The sequence below is a fragment of the Xenopus laevis genome, chromosome 8L, assembly GCF_017654675.1.
Source record: "Xenopus laevis strain J_2021 chromosome 8L, Xenopus_laevis_v10.1, whole genome shotgun sequence".
In the NCBI taxonomy this organism is placed as follows: domain Eukaryota; kingdom Metazoa; phylum Chordata; class Amphibia; order Anura; family Pipidae; genus Xenopus; species Xenopus laevis.
Genome location: NC_054385.1, coordinates 42276996 through 42300355, shown reverse-complemented (window position 1 = coordinate 42300355; position 23360 = coordinate 42276996). Strand labels below are relative to the sequence as shown.

Here is a 23360-nt window from a genome sequence, read left to right as displayed (position 1 = left end):
TAAAAAGAAATGATTTGAAATGTAGTATTGTATATATATGTATTGTCAGACTGGGGGCCCAGGGCCCACCGGGCCTGCTCCCTTAGAGGACCCCACACCACCCCCGGGTCCCCTAGCCCCAAGCACTCTCTGTAGAGTTGCCACCTGTCCAGTTTTTAGGGTTTTTTGAAGGGCTTTTTTTGTAGGGTTTTTTAAAGGGCTGTTCGGGTCAAAACTGGCTGCCCAGGATTTACTGGAATTGATGCGGCAATTGGCCAAGTCTTAGCACCACCTTTGACATCATAGTCACGCCCACAAAATCATGTCCCCACCTTGCTCTGGCTGTGACTGGGGCCAGGGAGGGATGTCGGGACAGCGACAGAGCCAGGGAGGGAGGTAAAGAGAGCCGTGGTGTAGGGAGCGGGTTTGGGCCAGTGCAGCCCACAAGAGTCGGGGGCCAGCAGGGTTTTTTCCCGGTGCCCCGCCAGGCCAGTCTGACCCTATAGTATATAAGACCTCTCCCCAGAACTATTCTATTCCAACCTGCTGGTATTCACATGATAAAAGTAATTCAAGTGTATTAAATAAGCAGGAAGTTGGTTCTAAAATGCAGAAAGAAGAAAAGAAGTAGCTGAGAATCACAGTTTGTGCATATCAAACATGACAGTGGCACAGCTAAGATCCAATGGAATTATAAGCGGAGCCCTATACAACTGCCTGACAGTTTGTCCTTTGTATTGGGTTTCTCCACTACCAGCAAACCATTCATCCGCTCATTTACAAATGCGGTGTTAGTGAATGAATTATAAAATAACAGTAAACAAAAAGCTAGGATGAATGGGCAAGCCTAGTTTGTTTCAATGCAAACTGGCTGCTGTATGCTTTTTCGTGTACACAAAGTGTCCTATCTGTAATACAGCTGCTGCACTTTTTTTCATGACCTTAGCCGCCCATTTATTAATCAGTTCTGCCAATTTCATCTTTCACTTGAGAGACCTCTGTCTTATAAAAAAAGTTAAGGGGAAACTAGAACTACAAGACAAGCTGCTCCTTTAAACGCAGACAAAGGGTCTAAGTTTGCCCAGAAGCAGTAACCCAATAGCAACCAATCAGCAGGTAGAATTTACTGATCACCTGTTTAAATGCAAACATCTTATTGGTTGCTATCGGATATTGCCCTGGGCATACTTAGTGCCTTTTATTACATATGGGGGATACAGTATGTATAAACAGATCTATCACAGATAAATAAAATTCCTCTCGGAGAGGACTGCATATGGATGTTTAGCCAACCAGGGTTTACGTGGGCCCCACTGTAGAATGGATTAGGGCACAAAGATTAGGGCCTATATAGGTGTTTTTTTAATTACATCTATAACTATCATTATAATATATTCGATTAATGGGTACATATTCGGCAGGTACCCAGTAGATCTCAAGAGCAAAGAACTGGTCACAAATGGCTCCATTAGATAACCGTTTCAATGCTTCTAATTAATCACCTTTTTAATAATAAAAACAGTAAAAAATGCTTTTAAACGCAGAAATATTTATATAATTTTTCTAGTTGAACGTAAGGAAAATTATATTTTGCACAGTAATATTACATAGTCCTGTAACAGTGTTGCGCTGGGAGATGTCTTGATGGGATAGCATCCCTTAAATAAATAACGCAACATGTTACAGTAGAAAAGCAGCACATGATTGCTCTAATTATAGATATCTGTAGACAAGATGAGACTTTTACAGCAGGTTTCCGTGCTCTGGATTGAACAATGAGGTTCAAGTGATAGAAGTCATTATGATAATATAATCACTGAGCCTTTTTTTGGACATTCTTAAAGGATACCTGGATGAATGGGCTTTCTTTTCGGGATGTTTACATTTACACTTATCCTGAGGCTGCCTAAGATGTATATTGCACTTACATTTACATTTGTATATATTATTATGTCACTGTTATGTAGGAGCAGCCTGTAATTTAGTTACATCTTCCCTTTAACACCTGAATGCATGCACATTGTAGGTAAAATAATGCAAGGTATGTTTACTGACAAAATACTGTCATAAGGGTAATTCTGCTGCTGTTACCATGTGAAACCAATGCAATATGCCAAGTGATCTCCCCAAAACCCACAGGATTAACAAACATAAGGGCTGCAGGATACTCTTTAGTAACGATGGGCAAATTTGCGCGATTCGACGCCGGCGAATAAATTTGCAAAGTGGCCGTGAAAATTCACCAAAGCGAAACGGCGCAAATTTGCCCATCACTACTCTTGAGTATAGGGGACCTGGTAGGCGTTCAGGCTGATACACAGATACTCTTCTATTATATTTTAAAGATAAGGGTGCTGTTGGCCTTTTACAACCTTAATCTGCTGAAATATGCCGTACCGAATATATGAACATTTTTCTATTAGAATTTATTATTTGTGAGCAGCATGAAGGCTCAGTGGGTAGCACCAGGGGACTATCTGTAAGAAGTTTAGTTTCCGTGTCTATGTTGATGTTCTTTGGGGTATTTCAGTTTCCTCCAATTCTCCAAAAACATACAGGTAGGATAAGTGACTCCTAAAGAAACTCATCCAAGGGTGTTGTGTGATTGTGATTTGGAGTTTAGGAGTATATTTATCAAAGAGTGAAGTTAGAGATCACCACAGTCCGCTAGAGTGAAATTCCGCCACTCTCCATTTATTTCTATGACATTTTTAAAAGAGTTTTTATCAATGGGTGAAAGTGAAACTTCACCCTTCGATAAATACGCCTTTCAAAATGCCATAGAAAGGAATGGAGAGTGGTGGAATTTCACTCTAGCAGACTTTGGTGATCTCTAACTTCACTCTTTGATAAGTATACCCCTCTACTGGTACAGGAGATGTGTGAATGAAAAATAATCCCTGCAATGCTCTGCATTAAATATGGCAACACAAATGTAAATAAAGGATAAAAAAATAAAATTATTATTATAGTTTTTGTACCCACTTCCCTGCAGCAAGAATGTAATGCTCCTTCTCAACAAGACTTTAGTTCAGTTTTGTCTGCCCTGCATAATACCTTATGATGTGCTGGTCTGAGGAGGAAGGTCTCTAAACATTCCACTGTATAAATCAGATACACAGTACTTTGTAAAGTGCAGCTATGGCTCATAATCCCATTAACTAAGTCATTTGCACAGGCTAATTATAGCAATTACAGCAGCCTGAGTGCTCTGCAATGGGAACATCATAGCGTGATACTCATTTCTCAGCACAAATCTGATATTTCTAGCATGACCTATAATTCCAACTGGAACATGCCGTTCTGTCCCTGTCAGATGACAGAAGTAGGTTGCAAGAATAAGGGCCCTTTCATTCTCTTTGTTTAGCCTCTGCATTCCTCTTCTGAAGACTTCACCTTTCTTGCCGACTTGATGCTGGCCTCCAATAAGAAGCAATAAACATATAGTAACATGATTCATTAAGCCGGCTGATCACGTGCAAATAAACAGCGCGTAGACAACACGTGGCAAGGTCTAACAGTGAAATTAAACAAATAGGATATTGGCTTCCCCTTGCATTCAGAATGGCTTTACTCTCATCATGTTAACTTAACTACAGTATATAGTAATTAAAGATATGAATGTATGGACAGCTAATCCACACTGTTTTGCAGGCCTTCATATAAAGGTCCATTAATAAAACTCCTTTTCATTCTGTATAGCAGCAATTCTAGGTAGTATTGTCTTGGAACATAGGAGATTGTTGAGGAAACAATGTTTGAGTGGAGTATAACTGATGCGCTAAATTAGCTTCAAACCTTTTTCTTCTCCTTATCCTTTATTTATACAGCTATGGGGCCTGTTATCCAGAATGCTCGGGACCTGGGCTGACTTTTCCGTGATTTGGAGCTTTCTGGATAACGGGTTTCCGGATAACAGATCCCATACCCATAGGGCAGCATTTTAGAGAGATTGTTCACTCTCCTCAGTCATATCAGTCTCTAAGCATGTTGATTAAAGCCTAAAGGTGGCCATAGAGATAGAGATCCGCTCGTTTGGTGACTCTCCCCGATATGCCCACATTGAAATGGGCGATATCGGGCTGATCCGATTGTGGGCCCTAGAGCCCAATGATCGCATCATAATGGGTCCAAAACGGGTGGTCGGATCGCTGGAACACATAGATGCGGCCGTGATCCGTCAAGAATTTTTTAAACTGCTCGATCGAGATCTGGCCGACTTTCGCCCAGATATGGATCGAGGAAGCCCGTTGGATGGCCCCACATGGGCCAATAAGCTGCCAACTCGGTCTGTCGGCAGCTTTTATCGGCCCGTCTATGGGGGCCTTAATGATCTTATCACAATCACACTCCACACTTATGGAGGAACCTGTATGTTTATGAGTTTGGGAGCAAATCAGAATACCCAAAAGTAAAGTGAAGGTATTGCTGGATGTAACTGAACATGACTGGTACAAATTTGGTGCACGGTCCAAACTGTGCTATGTTTAACAGGCTGCAAGAGACAATGTAGGCTGAAGGGCTTGCTTGGACTGTAGAAAACTCTATGCATGGTAACATTTCTTTCATAGCTCTAAATTTCCTTTTGAATTTGGTTTTGTACTTTTTGACATTTCAAGTTCTTTGCATTCCGTTGAAAACATAAATATGTATAAGTTTATGGAGAAATACATTGGCATACTACATAGGAACTGTACTGGTACAACGTTTATCCAAAATGGACTGACTTCATTTTCTATTACAAAAAATGTAACTCTCCAAAATTTGCTGCACTTTTTTTTCAAATAAACTGGACGGCACTGAACTAAGCTATCAAAACGGAGTCAATCACAACTGTGCATGCAAAATCTAGGATTTAAGGGCTGACCTTGAGGGCCTGCGAGTGACATCACAATTCAACAATCCATTTCCATATTCATCATTAGACGCAGCAGGGGAAATAGCGAGATTGTTAGAATTACCAACATAGTAACCCATTGCATTTTAAAACCAAACTATTACCCATGAAGCTATATACATGTACGAAATAGCAATTCTCCAGTTGCTCAGAGATTCCAAATGGCAGTCTAGAAATTAAAGACTATGCCATGTACACCCGACACAGAAATGGATTCACAATTTAATTTTGTTTACCTTTTTATACACATTATCAATGACCTATGTCCAAGATGTTTTGCATACAGTCTGTTTCAAAAATAGTCATGATTATTTGTTTTGTGTATTGCTGAGTTTCTCAGCCTAACACTTTTGTGCAAGCAAATGAGAATTATTGACTAATTGGCTTAGGGAATATTAACCAGTCAGTGATTTTGTTGGTGCAACAAACTGACAGTTAACAGTTAAACAGCAAGACAACCAGTTCAAGCATATAATTGCAATTAAATTGTTTTTAATCTATGTGTAGAAAATAATAGAAAGTATTTGTGAGACTGATTTCTTTAATATATATGGAACAACTCAATGGGTTCTTCAGCACTGGACATTTACACAACAAAAGACTCATACTGGTGCAAGAAACAAAGGAGAATTGCTCATTTCAGGAAGTCCTCAATGATAATAGCTTGGTTTATACCCAGTGGCACGTGCAAATCTAAACAGGACCACAGGCTATTCTTCCAACAAAGCATGCAGCAAATGTGACCTGCAAGGAGAGCATGACTGAGCCATAATATTCTAGAAGGAGCTCTATCACAATGGACCACTCTGATTCAAGTTGTAAATGTAAATGTAAAATTTTGAATTTCTGTTCTCAAACCCCGTATATTTAGAGTATTTCAGGTAGGCAATCTGAATTTATATACTGTATAAAAGTTAGAACTTCAAAAGTAAAACAACTCATTATTTTTAGCTATTTAGGTTAATAATCTCAATGTAAAGTTTGAATTATTTGATGCAGCTGAAACCAATTGTTAAATTCCTATGTAAACCCTGGCTGAATTCTCTCCTTTTTGCGCTATAATCTGTCCTGTATGAGGAAGAGGCTATTTGTTCATTAACTAGAAGCTCTGTACCAACTATAATGGCACCATAAAGTGCTGCCCAGTGAATATCATGGCAATGCTTTCAGTTATATTCTCCTTTTTCTTCATTTGACTCACACATGTGAACGGGTGCCATGTGCAAGCACAAAATGGAAAGTGAGAGATGGAAGGTCGGTGGATTCCTCCTTGTAATGCAATGGGATGAATTCGTATACAGTGCAGGCATGAGGTTCATACAAATATACAAGCGTCCAATTTTTCTCATGCTTCAGTGCCCCCCCTTGATTTCATTAGACAGTGTTAAAGACAATGATTCTGAATGATATATGTGCTCAGGCTATTCACTGACAGGGTGACCATAAACAACAAACCTCAGGCTGTGATGTGTATTGTGCTCACTAGTTTTTTTTCAGTGATATCATGCTGAGATTTACACAAGACAAGTGCCCTGTCTTTTGCTGCCAGCTATTAGCCTTTCATTGGACAAAGGGTATGTATTTTTAAATGACACATACCACGATATTACTATAGGTCTGTCACATTTTGTTTAAATAAAACTGCTTTACTCTTTATAATGCTCAGCTGTCTAATAGCAGATTTGGCCCTGGTAATGTTTTATAGAGCAAAGACATTGTTGAGTACTCATTTGAGTGTTTTGGATGAAATAATACTATTTTAAAATAAATATTAATATTATCTTTGGGGAGATAACTTTTTGGGAGACGGGGCATGGAATTCCACCCATGTGAAGTACTGTCACTAATTTGCTGGCAACAAAAACCAAGAGAACATGCAATATTGTAGTGCTCATTGTTTATACCTGGTCTTCCAGGGGGACCTACAGGCCCAGAATCTCCCTTGGGTCCTTCTGTCCGTGGCCCTGGTAGGCCAGGTTGTCCTGGAGGTCCTTGTGGCCCAGGAGATCCCGGAAAGCCTTGATCGCCTTTGAACCCTGGAAGTCCGGAATTTCCAGGGGTTCCAGGAAATCCTGCATCACCCTTTGGACCTGAGAACATTAAAATATATTTATTAAGATATAGAAAAAGCAGAATGTGAACAAGACACTCTTGGGAGTTTCATTCTGGGGTTTCTTGTTATCATGATATCATATCTTTGGCACAGGGAATTGCATCAGCAGGAACCAGAGTTTTCTTAATAAATGTATTGCATCCCCCAGTCCACTGCTGCGCAGAGAAACCTCCAACACAGGACATGTAATAAGATAATGTACATGTAATGAAGTTTGAAATAATCTAATGTATGACAGAATATGGGAAGAAAAATAAAGTATTACCTGAACTTCCTGGGAGGCCAGGCAACCCTGGGGATCCAAAACCTGGCAAACCTATATAAGCAAATAAAGACTGTTAAATCCAATAAAGAGCCACTCAATAACATTTGGCATTTATACCCTGTTAGGCATATCAGCTTCTCACCTGGTTCTCCCTTCAAACCAGAAGGCCCAGGAATTCCATCCTGACCTGGTTGGCCCTTCTCACCAGAAGATCCTTGAGGTCCGGGACGACCTGATTCACCTACACAAAAAGTATTGATATCTTAGAAAAGCATGTGTTTGTCTAGCACCCCCAGCACTAGCGATGTAGCAAGACAGTACAAAATGATATTAGAGAATCTTTAAACTGGTTTAAAACAACTGGTTTTAAACAACTAAGTCAGGTTAGCGTTGGCAACCATCTCATCTTAACCTGTCCACACACAGAAGGATACACTTATTTGAAAGAAGGGGATCTTTTCCTGATTTTGCGAACAACCCTTGGGTGAACAAATGGTCACACAGAGAAATAGGGATCTTCCAATCAGCTAAGTCAATATCTGAGAGAGCCCTGATCTGATATCATTCAGGAGTTGGCATTGTTTAGGTTCGTACACAGGTCAAAATTTTGTTATCTCTGTAGCAGCTACTAAGATGGCACCCAAAGCCAATAGATGGCCAACTTTAACATTTTTTATAAATAACATGATGTGACCTCACAAGGTGGAAGGACAAAAGAACAAATTACAACTCAGTTTCCAAAAAGGTTGTAAAATGCAAATAAAAAGAAATGGCATTTTTTGCAAATAATTTAAGCCCTATATTTAATTGCAAATTGTATGAAGAAAACCTATCAAATGTTAAAACTGAGAATTGTTTTTGTTTTCTGAATGTATGCTCATTTTGAATTTGATGCCAGCAACATCACTCCTTAGAGTGAGTGGCCTACTTTGTGTACAAGGGCAGAGAACGAAATGTCAGACAAATCAATGATTCTTCTCCTAATCAGCGCTCGGGTAGTAAATACATAGTTTCCGAAATTGTTACAATCGATACATGATTAGATAGTCTCTCTTACCACGTATTCCTGGAGGTCCAGGTGAACCAGAGTTTCCTGTGGGCCCATCAGCTCCTTTAGGTCCTGGAGATCCTGGGCCGCCTAAAAGAATTACAAATACAAACATAAGAATAATAGTAGATTGTAGAAATACTGATAAAAAAAGAAACCTAAGCCTCTTCTGACATTGAGAAGAAAACCTAGCACTTTTTGGGTATAAGCATATGAATAATGAAATTATCTTTTGGTAAGTCATTAGAAGCAGCACCAGTTCATTTTACCTGGGAATCCTGGAAGACCTGGATCTCCTTTAGGTCCTGTAGTCCCTGGTAGGCCGGGCAGTCCTGGGTTTCCTGGGTTACCTTTAGCACCAGGGCTGCCTGGATAGCCATTTTGCCCTGGTTCACCCTGAAAAGTGGAAAGTGGAACTAAATAGGTGCATAATACACTTCCTATAGAAGACTGAGAGCCTGTATTTGGTAATATGAGTCGCAAAGGGATCACTGGATTTACTACAGGAATGACCAGTAGTGATATCACAGCAGCACAGTAAAAAAGAACTTCAGCCAGGGAAGGAAAATACTGGGCAAAGTACAGAAAGCATCTAAAGAAAGCTCATTGTAACATATTAGGTTCAATTTGCTCATGGTACAAAGATAAACGAGAAACATTGCATTTCTATATCATGCAGTGTGAACCAAACTTGTTTGGCCTGCTCCATAGAGCAGATATGTCCCTTACAATTTTAATTTCTTATCCATCTCCTTCAGCCACCATTTTAAAAAGTCTTCTTGGTAATGTAATTTTTAGGTTGGGCATATAGAAGGTCATGATTCATGTTACAGTATGATTTTTTTGTGGCATATTTTAATTTCTCTTAAGTTTTTTATTTATTTATTATAGTTTATAATTATTTGCCTTCCGGTTCTACTATTTACATCTTCCAATTTAAAATGCTATTTGGTTGTTTGTGGCCTCTGATAATGGCAACCAAAAAAACTGTTAGTCTTTGAGAATATAGTTTTGTTACTTTTTATTGCTTATCTTTCTATTTAGTCCTTCTCATATTCATATTCCAGAATATCATGAAAACTCTGCCTGGTTGACAAGATACTGTATTTGAGACCCGAGCAACCAGATAGCTGGTAAAAATTCTGAACTAGATAGAAGCTGAACAAAAAAAGTAAAAGCTCCAAAGTCCACAAAAAACACAAAATCACGACCAATTTTCTTTTTGTTAGAATATCGCTGTCTGCGTCACGAGAAGGACTGTTAAAAATGTCTGCATCATACTAAAACTTATTTTAATGGGGATCTACCTCTTTTTTTAGTTTAGTCCCAGGAATTATAAATGTAATATTGTACTGGCACTTTCCTATAATGTGTCAGTATATCCTTAATTTCTATTCCTTTCAGTAATAGGAGCAATATATATATGCAAATACATATTCTTATTTACTGATTCCAAGAGAAGTGAGTCTTCCATTACAGAATTAATCAGGAATAAAATAAATAATAAGCAATCTAATAAAAGCTTGTTATGTGTACAGACTTACCTTTGTCCCAGGTGAGCCTGGGATGCCAGCTCCTGAAATTCCTGGTTCACCCTTTTCACCTTTCAGTCCAGAAAACCCAGGAGACCCTGCTGAACCAGGCCGTCCTGGTTGTCCAAAAGAACCTTTAGCACCAGGTGGCCCTATAGTGGAGCATTAAAAAAATTTAGTATTTTAAGAACACATTAAAATAAGTTGTGATTAACCTCCCACAGTTCCCAGCAGCAGTAACACTGAACACTTTATATCATATTTTAAAGCTGTAGATCAACAGAATCTGGAGAATTAATGCATTAACCCAGTGTTTTACAGCTGTTGCAATGCCTCCCACAGGGTGCCTGGGTGTAAAGCTGGCCATAGACGCAAAGATCCGAATCATCGTACGATCGGACTTTCCCATCTCCCGACCTGCCACTAACCATTCAGATCAAATAAAGTACAAAAGAACAGATCAGCCGATGTTCTGCCCGACAGCAATCGTACGAAAGTTATGTCCGACCAAAGCTAGTGACAGTCTCCCTCTGAAAATCGTACGATCGGCAATACATGCAGAGATATTATCGGCAGCCGACAGAAATCTTTTAACCTGTCTGATCGACCAAACAACCGATCTCCGCCAGACAAAAAATGTCGGGACTCTCCACACACGGTCCGAAAATCATACGAATCCTTGATTCGTACGATCAGATCTTTGCGTCTATGGCCAGCTTAAGAGTTGTCAATTGCAAGATTCTGGGTGAATGCTACTTTTAGTTCTAGATACTCTTATAACACAAATGCAGGGTGATTGTTATGTCTTTATTATAAATATACATGCAACCAAAAAGGCCAAAAGCTGCTGGGTGTTCCTTCTCTCTAAAGGTGGCTATAGACGGGCAGGTTAAAGCTGCAGATATCGGTCCTTTAAACCAATTTGGCAGCTTATCTGCACATGTATGGGGCGTTCCAAAGGGTCTCCCCAATTAATATCAGACCAAAAATCGGCCAGATATTGATCGGGCAGGTTTGATTTTCCTTGGCAATGGAGGACCAAATCGGCTAGTTGAAGTGGTCCTCGTCCATCAGAGCCCATTTCCTTTGTTCTGTTAATTCATCTGAATTTTAGGGACATGATCAAAAGCTCCAATGTGCTTCTCTGCATTTGTCAAAGAGAATCGGGACAATGGGGCAGATTCTGGGAGCCACTGATGCAGTTCAGAAGGATGCAGGGAAATCTGTGGGAGGGGGTTACTAGTTAGACATGGGTAGAAGGATTTTGGGGGACCCTGGAATGGCATCAAGACACCTGCAGTACATAATGACAATGAACATTCTTTGTTTGGGAAGATATTTACAGTAAGTTGTAATATACCATGCATTTATTATGAATTTCTAAGTTCCAGGATACAAGAACAGCTAATAAAAGAGACTTTGAATACAGTACTTACCAGGAAGTCCCATCTCTCCCATGCTGCCTTTCGATCCAGGAGCACCTCCAATACCAGGCTGACCAGGAAAACCAGAATCTCCCTTGGGCCCTAAAAAAAGAAAATAATTGTGTTTCTGTGTTATGTGTGAAAAAGTCCAGATGCTACCACTGATTGTCAGGCTCATATACTTATGCTAGGCATAGGTGCATTAATGGGCACACGCTTACATGCATTAAAATGCTATTTACTTAGTGCTACGCTGACCTTGTAAATGAGCCCTGACCTTTACAGATCAGCAATGTTTACCTGGAAGTCCTGGAGATCCTGGTATTCCACTCTGCCCTGGGGGTCCCAAGTTACCAGGAAGTCCAGCAGCACCTTTTGCCCCACTTAATCCTGGTACACCTTAAAACATAAAGGTAAAAATGAAATTACTCTTAAATCAACATAGCAAACGTCAATTAACATGCCACAGATTCTCAATGTTGCAATAAAAGAATAATCATTTTAGAGCAGGGATCCCCAACCTTTAGAACCCATGAGCAACATTCAGAAGTAAAAGGAGTTGGAGAGCAACACAAGCATGAAAAATGTTCCTGGGTGCCAAATAAGGCCTGTGATTGGGCCATACATTGAGGATCTGTTTGGCAGTGCACCTGGTCTTTATGCAACCAAACTTGCCTCCAAGCCAGGAATTCAAAAATAAGCACGTGCTTTGAGGCCACTGAGAGCAACATCCAAGGCGTTGGTGAGCAACATGTTGCTCACAAGCTACTGATGGGGGATCACTGTTTTAGAGAATGCTCTTTCATATAGATTTGTGTACCTTAATTTTTTACTTAGACATAAGCCATCCTCTTCTGCGGTTCACTCACTTATACAGCATTTTCTATGGTTAATTTTGCAAGGCTAAATCAAAGGCAAATGACCTAAACAGTCATTGTGGGATGCCACTGTAATTGCTATAGATAAAGCTATTGGACAACACAATCATTTTATATTTACTACTATAACTAACTCTTTAATTATTTTATTTTTAAAATGTATTGTTTACTTTGTATGCAGATAGATTAGCCAGTTTCTAATAGATTTGTTCAATAAGATTCTTACCTGGAAATCCAGGTTCCCCTTTAATTCCTTTAAGCTGTAGGTTTGCAGAATCTATTATTCCAGGAGGTCCTGCTGGTCCTCTGTCTCCCTTTTCACCTTCCCTCCCTGGTAGGCCAGGCAGGCCGGGTTGACCAGGATTTCCATCATTTCCTAGAACACACAAATCAACTTAAGATCACAGATATCCTGCGATCTGACATTCTTGCTTTCCATACTTTAGACATATTCAGCTTCAAGCTGAAAGTCATAAACTAAAAGACTGATTAAAAAGGTGCTAAGACATACTAAAACTGAGGTGCCACAGCCCTAAATCCGATGAGTGGTGAGAGCAGGGGTGATTCAATTAAATGAAGGAAGATTGCTCACCAATGGATATGATGCCCTAAGTGCTCCAGACCCGAGTCCCTTGCTGGAGTTAAGATCAAATGTTCTTCAATAACATATTACACATTACACCCAGACTTAATTAACACTAAGGGGGTTATTTACTAAACTCCCAATGCAAAAATCATAAAAAAAATAGTATTTTCTTTATATAAAATCGGACTTTTAAAAAAATCACGAATTTTTCGGAATTTATTAAACCCCGTGGATGGAAAAGTCAGAATCATAAAATCCGGCATCTCAGACCTGTCGAGGTTGCATATAAGATAAGTCGATGGGAGCGGTCCCAATGTTTTTTTGATGTGCGCGGGGTTTCATGCAAAATTTTTTCAGCAAAATTTTGTGAAAATCAGATGAAAACTCCGAAAAAATTGAGAAAAAACGATTTTTCACTACCTTTTCTCGCAAATAAAATTTTCGGGAAAGCGTATTAATAATTAATTGGTTTGAGTTTTTTTCAGAAAATATTGAGATAAATTCGGACTTTGAAAAATAACCCCCTAAATGTAGATGAATGGAAATGTAAATGATCTATCAATCTTTATTATACTTTATATGATATAAAGGTTTTCATTTTATTATTCCGGTGTACAAGTCAGAATACCCGGGTGAAACCGTGAAGAAAAGTTATATATGTTATATAAAGTTTTATATACAAGCTATACAGTTTATCAATCACCAATCAATGCATTTACATTCATATTTTGCATTACTTTGCTGAATTCATCTTCAACCCTAGGGAATATCTACTCAAGGTTTCCCAACAATAAACCACATTATTCCTGGCTAGATAGCTGCAATCATTATTACCTTTAGGCCCAGATAAACCAGGGTTTCCAGGGTTACCAGCTGGTCCAACAGATCCTGGTGGTCCCATAACACCCATTTCACCTTTAGCACCTACAGCAAACAAAACAGAACTGTAACACCTTGATAGTGCTGGATTAGGAAGGAAACTCCCCAAAGAAGAGATCCAAAGGAAGCCAAAACAGAATAGAATAAACATTTGATTTGCTTTTTGTGTATTTATTTACCTGGACCCTAACATCTAAAAATATATATGAACCCCAGGAGGGCTAAACTATTTGGCTCAGGGAAACAGATGGATTTTACCAATAGCTATACTAACTGTATAGTGATATGGGGAAACTGGTAAAAAAAAACTTGAAGTCAAGTTTCAAAATGTTATAAATGTTGAATTAACTTTTTTAACCTCTTTTTAAACTCCTCTCAGTTTTTATTACTTCTAAACATCTAACTGGGCATCATTAATGGTTGCTGTGATGCTCCGTTTCTTCTTTAATGTTTCCAGTCTAACCTGAGAAGCCTGGTAATCCATCACGACCTTGGCCTCCAGGTGGCCCTGGTGGACCTGTAAACCCTCGTTCTCCTGGAAATCCGGGACTACCACGATCTCCTGGTGGGCCTGGCATGTCAAACCCTGGAGCACCATGATCTCCTTTCTCACCCTGTATACCTGGGCTTCCTGCAATGCAATAGATTGTTTAGGACCATATTGGCCAGCAGAACAAACAAACAAAGTGAAACTATGTTTAAGAGCTAAATTTCTGCCATAAACAGACAAAATCATTATGATTTAGCAAAAACAGACCTGACAGATAGATCAAATGAATGGTGAGAAAAAAAGAATTATGTTGTATATGTTCATCCTAAAATTAAATGATGACATGCAAGTGGCCCACCAAACTTCCAAGGCTAAATTTCTATTGGTGGAGAAAGATGGACAACAGTCATGGACCCTCTGATAATGAGCTGTTTAAAGGAAATCAACCAGTAAATATGTAATTGCTCAATAAAGTAAAATCTTGTTTTTTGCAGCATACTTTCACTCATACATGCATATGAAGGCACCTTATTTATTGATAGTGCTTAGTTTGGGGAGAGGTTTTATTACTTTACCTGCAAAGACATCTATATTCACATAATGCATTGATCTGAAAAGGACCTCTGGCTGTTGGGATCAGTAAGTACCTGTTTTCTATGGCCAAAGCATAATTCTGGAGAATTATACGAGGCACAGAATTTATCCTGTCATGTTTTCTATTGCATTAAAAAAGTAGTAGGTACAGTTATGGGATCCCTTATCTGGAAACACAGACAAGCTCTGAATTACAGCAAGGCCATCTCCCATCTCAAGGTCCAAGGTGTTTTGAGCAAACAATTCTAATTTTTAAAAATGGTTCCTTTTGATTTGCAAACTAAATAACTAAGCTGCATGAAAACATTTTGGCGACAAAAAACATTGTAACAAACATTTGGTTAATACAGGGGCAGATTTACTTAGGGTCGAATATCGAGGGTTAATTAACCCTCGATATTCGACTGTCGAAGTTAAATCCTTCGACTACGAATATCGAAGTCGAAGGATTTAGCTGTATTCATTCGATCTAACGAAAAATCGTTCGATCGACCGATTAAATCCTTCGAATCGTTCCATTCGAAGGATTTTAATCCATCGATCGAACGATTTTTGTTTGACCAAAAAAACATTAGAAAGCCTATGGGGACCTTCCCCATAGGCTATAACATTGACTTCAGTAGCTTTTAGGTGGCGAACTAGGAGGTCGAAGTTTTTTCTTAAAGAGACAGTACTTCGACTATCGAATGGTTGAATAGTCGAACGATTTTTAGTTTGAATCGATTCAAAGTCGTAGTCGAAGGTCGAAGTAGCCCATTCGATGTTCGAAGTAGCCAAAAAAAACATTCGAAATTCAAAGTTTTTTTTCCTCTATTCCTTCACTCGAGCTAAGTAAATGGGCCCCTTAGTGTTTAAATGATTGTTAGTAGAAAAACTGAAAGATCTCTAATCAGGAGACCCTTAGGTCCCAAGCATTCCAGATAACAGATCCAATACCTGTACTATATGTTTATATTGTCATATATACAGTATAGTCTAGATTATTATTTTTACGTACTTCATCAGTTCTAGGGTATTAAACATGATATTGGCCCTAGACTACTATGAATGAATCCATGTAGAAAGTGTCTTCAATTAGCCTCCCTAAACACTCACTCTCCAAAGCCACTTGAGCGATTATTTGGGATGAGTTTCTTTATTTTTTTTTTGTAAATCAAATGCACTTTTTACTCAGAACTCCTTATCTGCCATGTCAAAAACTGTGAAACAAGTAAAATGTTTTAACTTGAATAGAGACAAATATTTGTTAGGTAGTTTTAAGTCTTCTTAAGCACACGCCAAGTCTCCAGCACTCCTGTGGCAGTGTTCAGATTTTATTTTGGCAGTTTATTGCTGTGATTTATTTTCTGAGGATGACTGGCTTCCACCCTAAAGAGTATTGCAGAATGCGGCGGTGTTATAAAACCTATAATATGATGTGAATTTCTATAATAACTAGGAACAGTGAGATACCATTTTCAAATACAAAATGTATCCTTAAGTGAAATAATTCCAGGCCGGTGTCAGTTTTATCGTCTGCTAAATTCCCTGCATTAAACAGCGAGGGCCACACTTGCAAGCAACACAATGTTCTGTAATATGTTGATTAAATGGGCACAACATGCACTGTAAAGGGCTTTCCATCAAATTCATTCCTCTGCTTGCAACTGAATGTGATTACATAAAACATTACTGAATTATTTCTACCCTGAAACAGAAATGGATTTCTATAACCGCGAAAGAAATAACCTTCTTTCTGGGGTGATATACTTCACTAATTCTGGAGAACAATGACGAGATGTACTTTTCTATGTCATTTATGTAAATTATAGTAATCAAACAACCACCAGGGCGTATTGCTATAAAGCTATATATTGTAGGTTATCTAGATGGCTTGCCCCCTGTTATGAAATTACAAATCCAAGCACCCTCAAAGCCATTTGCTCTTTTTGATACTAATCCCCCCAACACATATACACATACATTCATCTTCACTGGGAAAAGAGTGTGGATATACAGTATGTGCTAAACATGAATATAAAGGTTTTTTCATTGTTTCTATTACACTATTCTTCATAAATGCATGTGTACCCATAATAACTTCACATACAGTAGGATTTCCCAGACTCTTGTTTTGTGACTATGCTTTAAAGAATACTAAAAACAATATAACCGAATACTGAGCTACATGTCATTGATATCAAAGTGCACCATATCACTATTTCCTTATAATTTCTTTCTTTCCTTCCTTAATTGTATATTTTATGTCTTTTGAAAATGCAAAGATAAAAACTTTAAAAAAACAAAAAAAAAAACAATATAACCGATGATGCATTGAAGCAGTATACATAATTTCTGAAGTTGTTACTTCTGCACATCAAAACAATTCAGAAGGGAGAAGCAACCACAGTACCTGAGGGACCTTGGGTGACAAATCGTCAGGTTTAGGGTCATCAGGAGGCACCAAGCAGAAATAAGTTGCAGAACAAGGAATATGTTAGGTTAGAATTTAAAAAAAAGAAAAAAACAAGCACACACAAGTTAGGGATAATATGTTAAAGTTAATTAAAGAAAAGAACCCATATCAAACACATTGGCACAATATTAAGCATAAAATCAGATCCGTGAAATTTGTAGGGCATAATGGGTCCTGAACACATTAATGTGGATTTGAATATAAGGGTTAAAATAATGCTAAAAATATACCAATATCGAGTAGTATTTAGCTTCTGTCACCTAATAAATCCACTTTTCATATATTTGCATTCACATATTAAAATTAATTCATTGTTTTAGCCTAAGGTTTGAGAATCTCACATGATCACAACTTCATGTGACAAGTAACTGCAGTTCTATTTTGGGGGTTCATGAGATTAATGCTATTATTTTATTTCTTTAATGGCGTCCTCGTTCCAGTACCTAACTGATGGGTAAGTTATATTATAGTGTAAACACTGCAACTGTTAAATGCTCACTAAACACAAATAACTAGTTTTGCAGTAAATAAATTGCAAAGTTAACACAGTGAATAGTAAAACTATCTCCTCCATGACAATGGCCTTGCCATACATATACTAAATACCTGAAACCATTGTACAGTAGTTTTTGAAGACTTTTGGGACTTAAGACATCCCTTTGAGTCCAACATTTGATCTGGGGCCCCTCACCTCATAACAAAGTTAAAGATATAATAACTTTATCAAAACATCTAGTTAGTGGGGTATCCAGTGCCGCAAATAAATATTAGACCCATTTCTCTCCCTAATTAGCATTTACATTGGGCCTCCCAATGCACTTCTTACTTCTTCTGAGCCTCAAAAGGAGGAAAATACACCAGCTTGATAACCTCTATACTAAACATATATTTGTGAATGATACTAGTGCATATTATACCAAATATAATGTAATTTGTAGTCGGTCCACTGGTATATTATATAACCAGGGGCATAACTACAGAAGAACCAGACCCTGAGGCTGCAGGATGGCCCCTGAGGTATAGAGGCCCTAATTCATATACAATTTCAATAAATATTGGTAAAACAGGTCAAACTCTAGACATTTTGGTCACCTGAAAAATGATTTGCTGTGGGGCCCAGTGATATCTAGTTACTCCACTGATAAACTCTATACATTTAAGAATCTGCTACAGATTATTTTATGAATTGAATAGGGTTATTCTGTTAAATGACTAGATTTCTGATGTCGTTCCTAAATATCATCTTGACATGCATTGGATATTAATTTTAAATTTTTTCATTGGGAACTATTTTGTCTCTGCATTATTATTAACGCTACTGTCCTTTTCATCGTGACTTCTATTAAACTGCAGCATTAGCTGGATTAACACTGTAAAATCATTTAAAATAATAAAAGTGGAAGGGATATTCAAGACATGCAGAAGTGCCTTGGTTAGTAAGCAGGTGGAAGACATGCACTGTACCAGAGTTAAAGTGGCCCGACCATCTGGAAACATTTATTTGTTCCATTTATTTTTTTTAGATTTGCATCCCCATGTGGAGGTTTGGAGATCACATCTATCTTCCGAATCCTTATTTTTATATCTGCCAGGTACAATTTTCAAGCAGCCAGTCCATAAACAGGAGAACAAAACTATTTTCCTGGAGGATGTTTGAGAAGGTTTGTAAAATTCACCGTTTGGCTTTCCAGATGGTAATGCTCTTTAAGGCCAGACAAATTGCATAACACAATTAGTGTTCGTTAAATCATTGTGTATATTAAACTAAATTACCGACGTGAGGTTATAACATTCATTCATAACACTTAATAGAGATGTCAGTGTGCAGCACAGGATAGTAGAGAGTGAGATGCAGGTCATGCTCAGGGATGTGCAAGGGGTACTCCAGTCATTCCTGCACTTTCAGTGATCTTCAGGGAATAAGTGATTTGTGCTTAAAGATCTGCCAAGCACTGGCAAAGTTGTGCTGGAATACAGCAGTCATGCATGATACAAACCAGGCAATAAACAATAAAGATGTGCTCCAAAACAACGCATACTTGAGTGTCTTAAACTAGCAAACAGTGAAACTGTATCAACTGCATTCTCTGTGACCATTAGTATGGATGCAGTGATGAGACCTTTAGAACTCACAATTTGTGAATCCTTAAATAGTGAATTGTGAAATACAGTGTAATCTGAACAACGGTCTCCATATATCTGTTGATTTGGGAACCAGAGAGATAACCAACACATTGCACCAAAATGGGCTGGGTGCCGCAATCTTGGTCACATGTCAGAAGAATTAAAATTGAAATCTTCATGATTTCCCAAAGCATTACAAAAGTCTAGAAAAGGTACCAAAAAAAATGTACCTGCACTGATCTATAGTTCTCATATATATTTCATATTCTAGTTGATTTTTTGCTCGCTGCAGTGTTTATATTCTTTTGAGATCATTCTAGCAAGCAGCAATAAATGTCCTAATTTGGTGGCACCCAAAAAGTAGATCTACCTAATCTTTATTAGCTTGTGACTAGAATATCCCAACAGCAAAGGAATGACCATCACAGATCCATTATTTCACCAATGGGGGAGGTTTATCATAGATTTAAGGATTTTTAGCAGTTCAGTCTTTCTTCCTATTACTCAACACTTTCGTGACTGTCATGTCCGGAAAGTATAAACAAGTCGACACATTTATTAAAGCTAAAGATAATTTTAATTCATGCAAATGTGTTGGACTGATTTAAGTAAAAAAATATTTATTTTCAATGGGGTATTAGTGCTCAATGCTGAGCACTAACTACTTCTACACTAACACTACTACTACACTAACACTACTTTTACACTAACACTATCTACATTCTTACATTTCAGCCCTGCAACAATATATTACATACTGCTTGGCCTTTCACTAAAAATATTAACACCTAGGATTACCTGGAGGACCTGCTGGCCCTGGAAGTCCTGGTTGTCCTGGAGGGCCTTGACCCCCACTGCCAGGTACACCAGGTAGTCCAGGGGTTCCTGGTAAGCCATTTTGCCCGGGGTCACCTTTAAAACAAAAACATAGTGTTGTGATATCCAAATAGTATTGCATCATTTTCATACACAAAGAGAAGTGTTTAAGTAACATTAAGGAGCAATAGCTCAATGACTTAGATGTTCTATTTTGTTTCAGATTTTAGCCTATGAGTAAGTTCCCACACAGGCCCGAAACACGTTAGGCCTATGCATGCCTAACACAGCGTTTTTAATTCATTAAGACTTGAGCTACTGCTTTACTTGGAAATGGGCCTCACTCCACCTGGATTTGTGCAGATTTTAGACTGTAAAGATTAATTTAGCATAGCTCCTCATAAAACCAACCGTTATGTGTATATTATTGGGATCTTAGATACTCTACTGTATGGGTATGGAGGGGTCAGTGTGAGTGTATGTATGGATGGATGCTGAGTTTCATGTCGAGGGGTTGAACTTGATGGTCTTTTTTAAACCCAATTTAATTATGTAACTATGTAACTCGGCAGGGGCTGATATGAATTGTGTGTAATCTCTGTACAGCTAATACATTTGTGCTATATAAATATAGGATAACAAAAATACCTAAATTTATAGGTGTGTTCTCATGAACCATAAATATGATCATCTGTAGATGTTCATTCCTGAGAAATAACAGCAAAGGGGTCACTGAGAACGCTATAATCAATATGGCGCTACCCATGGCCCCTTATGAGAACTAGAATCATTCTAGAACACTGAGTTTATGTTCAACATGACTATTTTGTTTCTTTGAAATCATATTAATTATGGTGCTTTTATTTGTAATTTCATAGCAGCACATCTTGGATTACTGAGCACAAGAGTACCGTACCTTTTGGTCCCACAGGCCCATCAAATCCTCCTCGTCCAGGAAGGCCTGGCGATCCTGGGAAGCCAGAGTCTCCTTTTGGTCCTTGGGATCCTTTCAATCCAGCAGGGCCTTGGGAGCCCGGGGGTCCAGGTAACCCATATCCAGGATCACCCTAACACAAAAGAGAACTCAGGTAAATGTTTGGTGCTTATCACTTCATAGATCTCTGTATTAGATGAAGCGGAATTAATATAAATCATTTCAGCAGTTAATAACATTTATTAAATAAACGTTTACAGTTATTTCTAGTTTAGATACATAGGATTTGCTTAACTTTCATCTGAGACATAGAAAACGAAAAAATTTTTCCCTATAAATAATCAAGTTTTCCCCATAAAAACTCGACCATAAAAAATCAAGGCTTCATAAATAGGCCCCATAAACTAATTGAACATTGTATAACACAATTATCAAATGAGTTCAGTTGATCATTATGCAAAGCAGAAGACTTATTTACCTTTGATCCTGGAAGGCCAGGCTGTCCGGGTATCCCTTCTGAACCAGGTCTTCCTGCCAAACCAGGGGCACCGGATGGCCCAGGATTACCAGGAAATCCTGATGTATAAAGAGAGATGTTACTTTTTTTCTAGTGCAAAAATGATTGCTATTATACTCAATACATGTAAGTATTGGAACTAAGCATTTACTAACTGCTGATTATCACTATTTCTTTACTATCACTTATCCATATTCAGGTATGGGACCTGTTATCCAGAATGCTCGGGACCTGGGTTTCTCCGGATAACAGATCTTTCCATAATTTGAATCTTCATACCTTAAGTCTAGTAGAAAATCATGTAAACATTAAATAAACCCAGTAGGCTGGCTTTGCCTCCAAAAAGGATTAATTATATCTTAGTTTGGATCGAGTACAAGGTACTGTTTTTTTATTACAGAGAAAAAGGAAATCAGATTTAAAAAAATTTGGATCATTTGATTATAATGGAGTATATGGGAGACATCCAGTCCATAATTTGGAGCTTTCTGGATAACGGGTTTCCGGGTTTGGATAAACTGTTGCATGCACTTAGAATATGTAACAATTTTTAGTTGTCAGTTGCTTTTTTTTTAGCCTTATAGCACCAATAATAATTGTTATTATATGATTTATGAAAACTATATCTATTTACTAATTCTGAAGCCATAAAATAAAATATGTGCCAAGCTACCTTTTGCGCCTGCAGCCCCGGGAAGTCCAATGCCTGGAACACCTGGTTCTCCCTTTGCACCTGAAACACCTGGAATTCCTGGCTGACCAGGCACACCCGGTTCACCTAAAATGGAAAAAAGAAAATTTAACAAGGGACTAAAATATCTAATCGATCTCCCTGTTTTTTTTTTTTTTTTGTTAATTAATAATGTATCTGCTAGAAAACGGAAGCTTTACTTTCACCTGCACCTTACTCTTAATGTATTTTTAGATAAAAAAAGTTTTGCATTTGCCATTGTCCTAGGAATGCCAAACCCATTGCACTAAAAAACTGAACCTGAGCATTTCTGTTACCAATTAAATTTAGCTGAAAGGCAAGAAAATAAAACAAAGGGCAGTTACCTAATAGCATTTGAGGATCATCTTACCTGGAGATCCGGCATCCCCTGGGATACCTGGAAGACCTGGAGGTCCAGGATCACCTGTTTCCATTACAGTTTGTCCAGGAGCTCCTTTAGGACCTAGTGACAAAAATAATTAATATAGAAGTAATAATTTAAAAAAAAAAAAGTTTATTATATAAATCAAAACTGCATTTGGATGGTAATTGCCCAATGTTTTTAACATAGTGGGCCAACCAACTATCCAATATATTATATGTGCATTAACTGGCGTATCTTGAAGTGATGATACCAAACAAAAATGTATATGGTGTCCTTAACCTACTAGGGATATGAAATGTAATGAAAAGCTTGTTTTGACATCAGTGCTTTAGCACAACACTGCAAACATCTCAGCAGAAATGATCATGGGTTGCATTGTGTGAGCTCTGCAGGATGATAACAGGAATGGGATCAGGGGCGTAACAACAGCCAGAAAAATATTCTGAGGGCCCGGGGTGCATAGGGACTCCTGTGCACACAAATCCCCCCCACCCCGGCGCAAGAGCATTGTTTAAAGAAAAAAAAGTGGCGGGAGGGGGATTTCAACATTATAGAGGAAACGGACCCTGCGATCCGGGACCCCCACCCGCAACTGCTTCCTCTATAGTTACGCCAGTGAATGGGTTGTATATATACATAATATTAATTATTGAAGCACAGAATACTGTAAATATCTGTAGGGACTTACTAACTGTGCATTGTTTGAATACAAATCCCTTTCCATTGTTTGCA

At 38.3% G+C, this 23360-nt stretch overlaps 1 protein-coding gene across 5 annotated transcripts in view; it reads right to left on the bottom strand.

Moving 5' to 3' along the window:
- col4a5.L (collagen, type IV, alpha 5 L homeolog) overlaps positions 1-23360 on the bottom strand; it is a 93721-nt gene that overhangs the window by 17428 nt on the left and 52933 nt on the right. For 2 of the 5 annotated variants that reach the window (XM_018229836.2, XM_018229837.2), the window contains exons 26-42: positions 22614-22706; positions 22205-22309; positions 21493-21590; positions 20997-21147; positions 20063-20176; positions 17078-17086; positions 14065-14232; positions 13557-13646; positions 12363-12512; positions 11559-11657; positions 11271-11360; positions 9847-9986; positions 8572-8698; positions 8312-8392; positions 7397-7495; positions 7255-7305; positions 6781-6966 (exon numbers count right to left, since the gene is read on the bottom strand). In XM_018229836.2, coding sequence (XP_018085325.1) covers positions 6781-6966; positions 7255-7305; positions 7397-7495; positions 8312-8392; positions 8572-8698; positions 9847-9986; positions 11271-11360; positions 11559-11657; positions 12363-12512; positions 13557-13646; positions 14065-14232; positions 17078-17086; positions 20063-20176; positions 20997-21147; positions 21493-21590; positions 22205-22309; positions 22614-22706 — 1851 coding nt within the window. Of the gene's footprint in view, positions 1-4846; positions 4856-6780; positions 6967-7254; positions 7306-7396; positions 7496-8311; positions 8393-8571; positions 8699-9846; positions 9987-11270; positions 11361-11558; positions 11658-12362; positions 12513-13556; positions 13647-14064; positions 14233-17077; positions 17087-20062; positions 20177-20996; positions 21148-21492; positions 21591-22204; positions 22310-22613; positions 22707-23360 lie in introns of all 5 variants that reach the window. The other 3 variants (XM_018229834.2, XM_018229835.2, XM_018229838.2) reach the window with 3 other exon arrangements.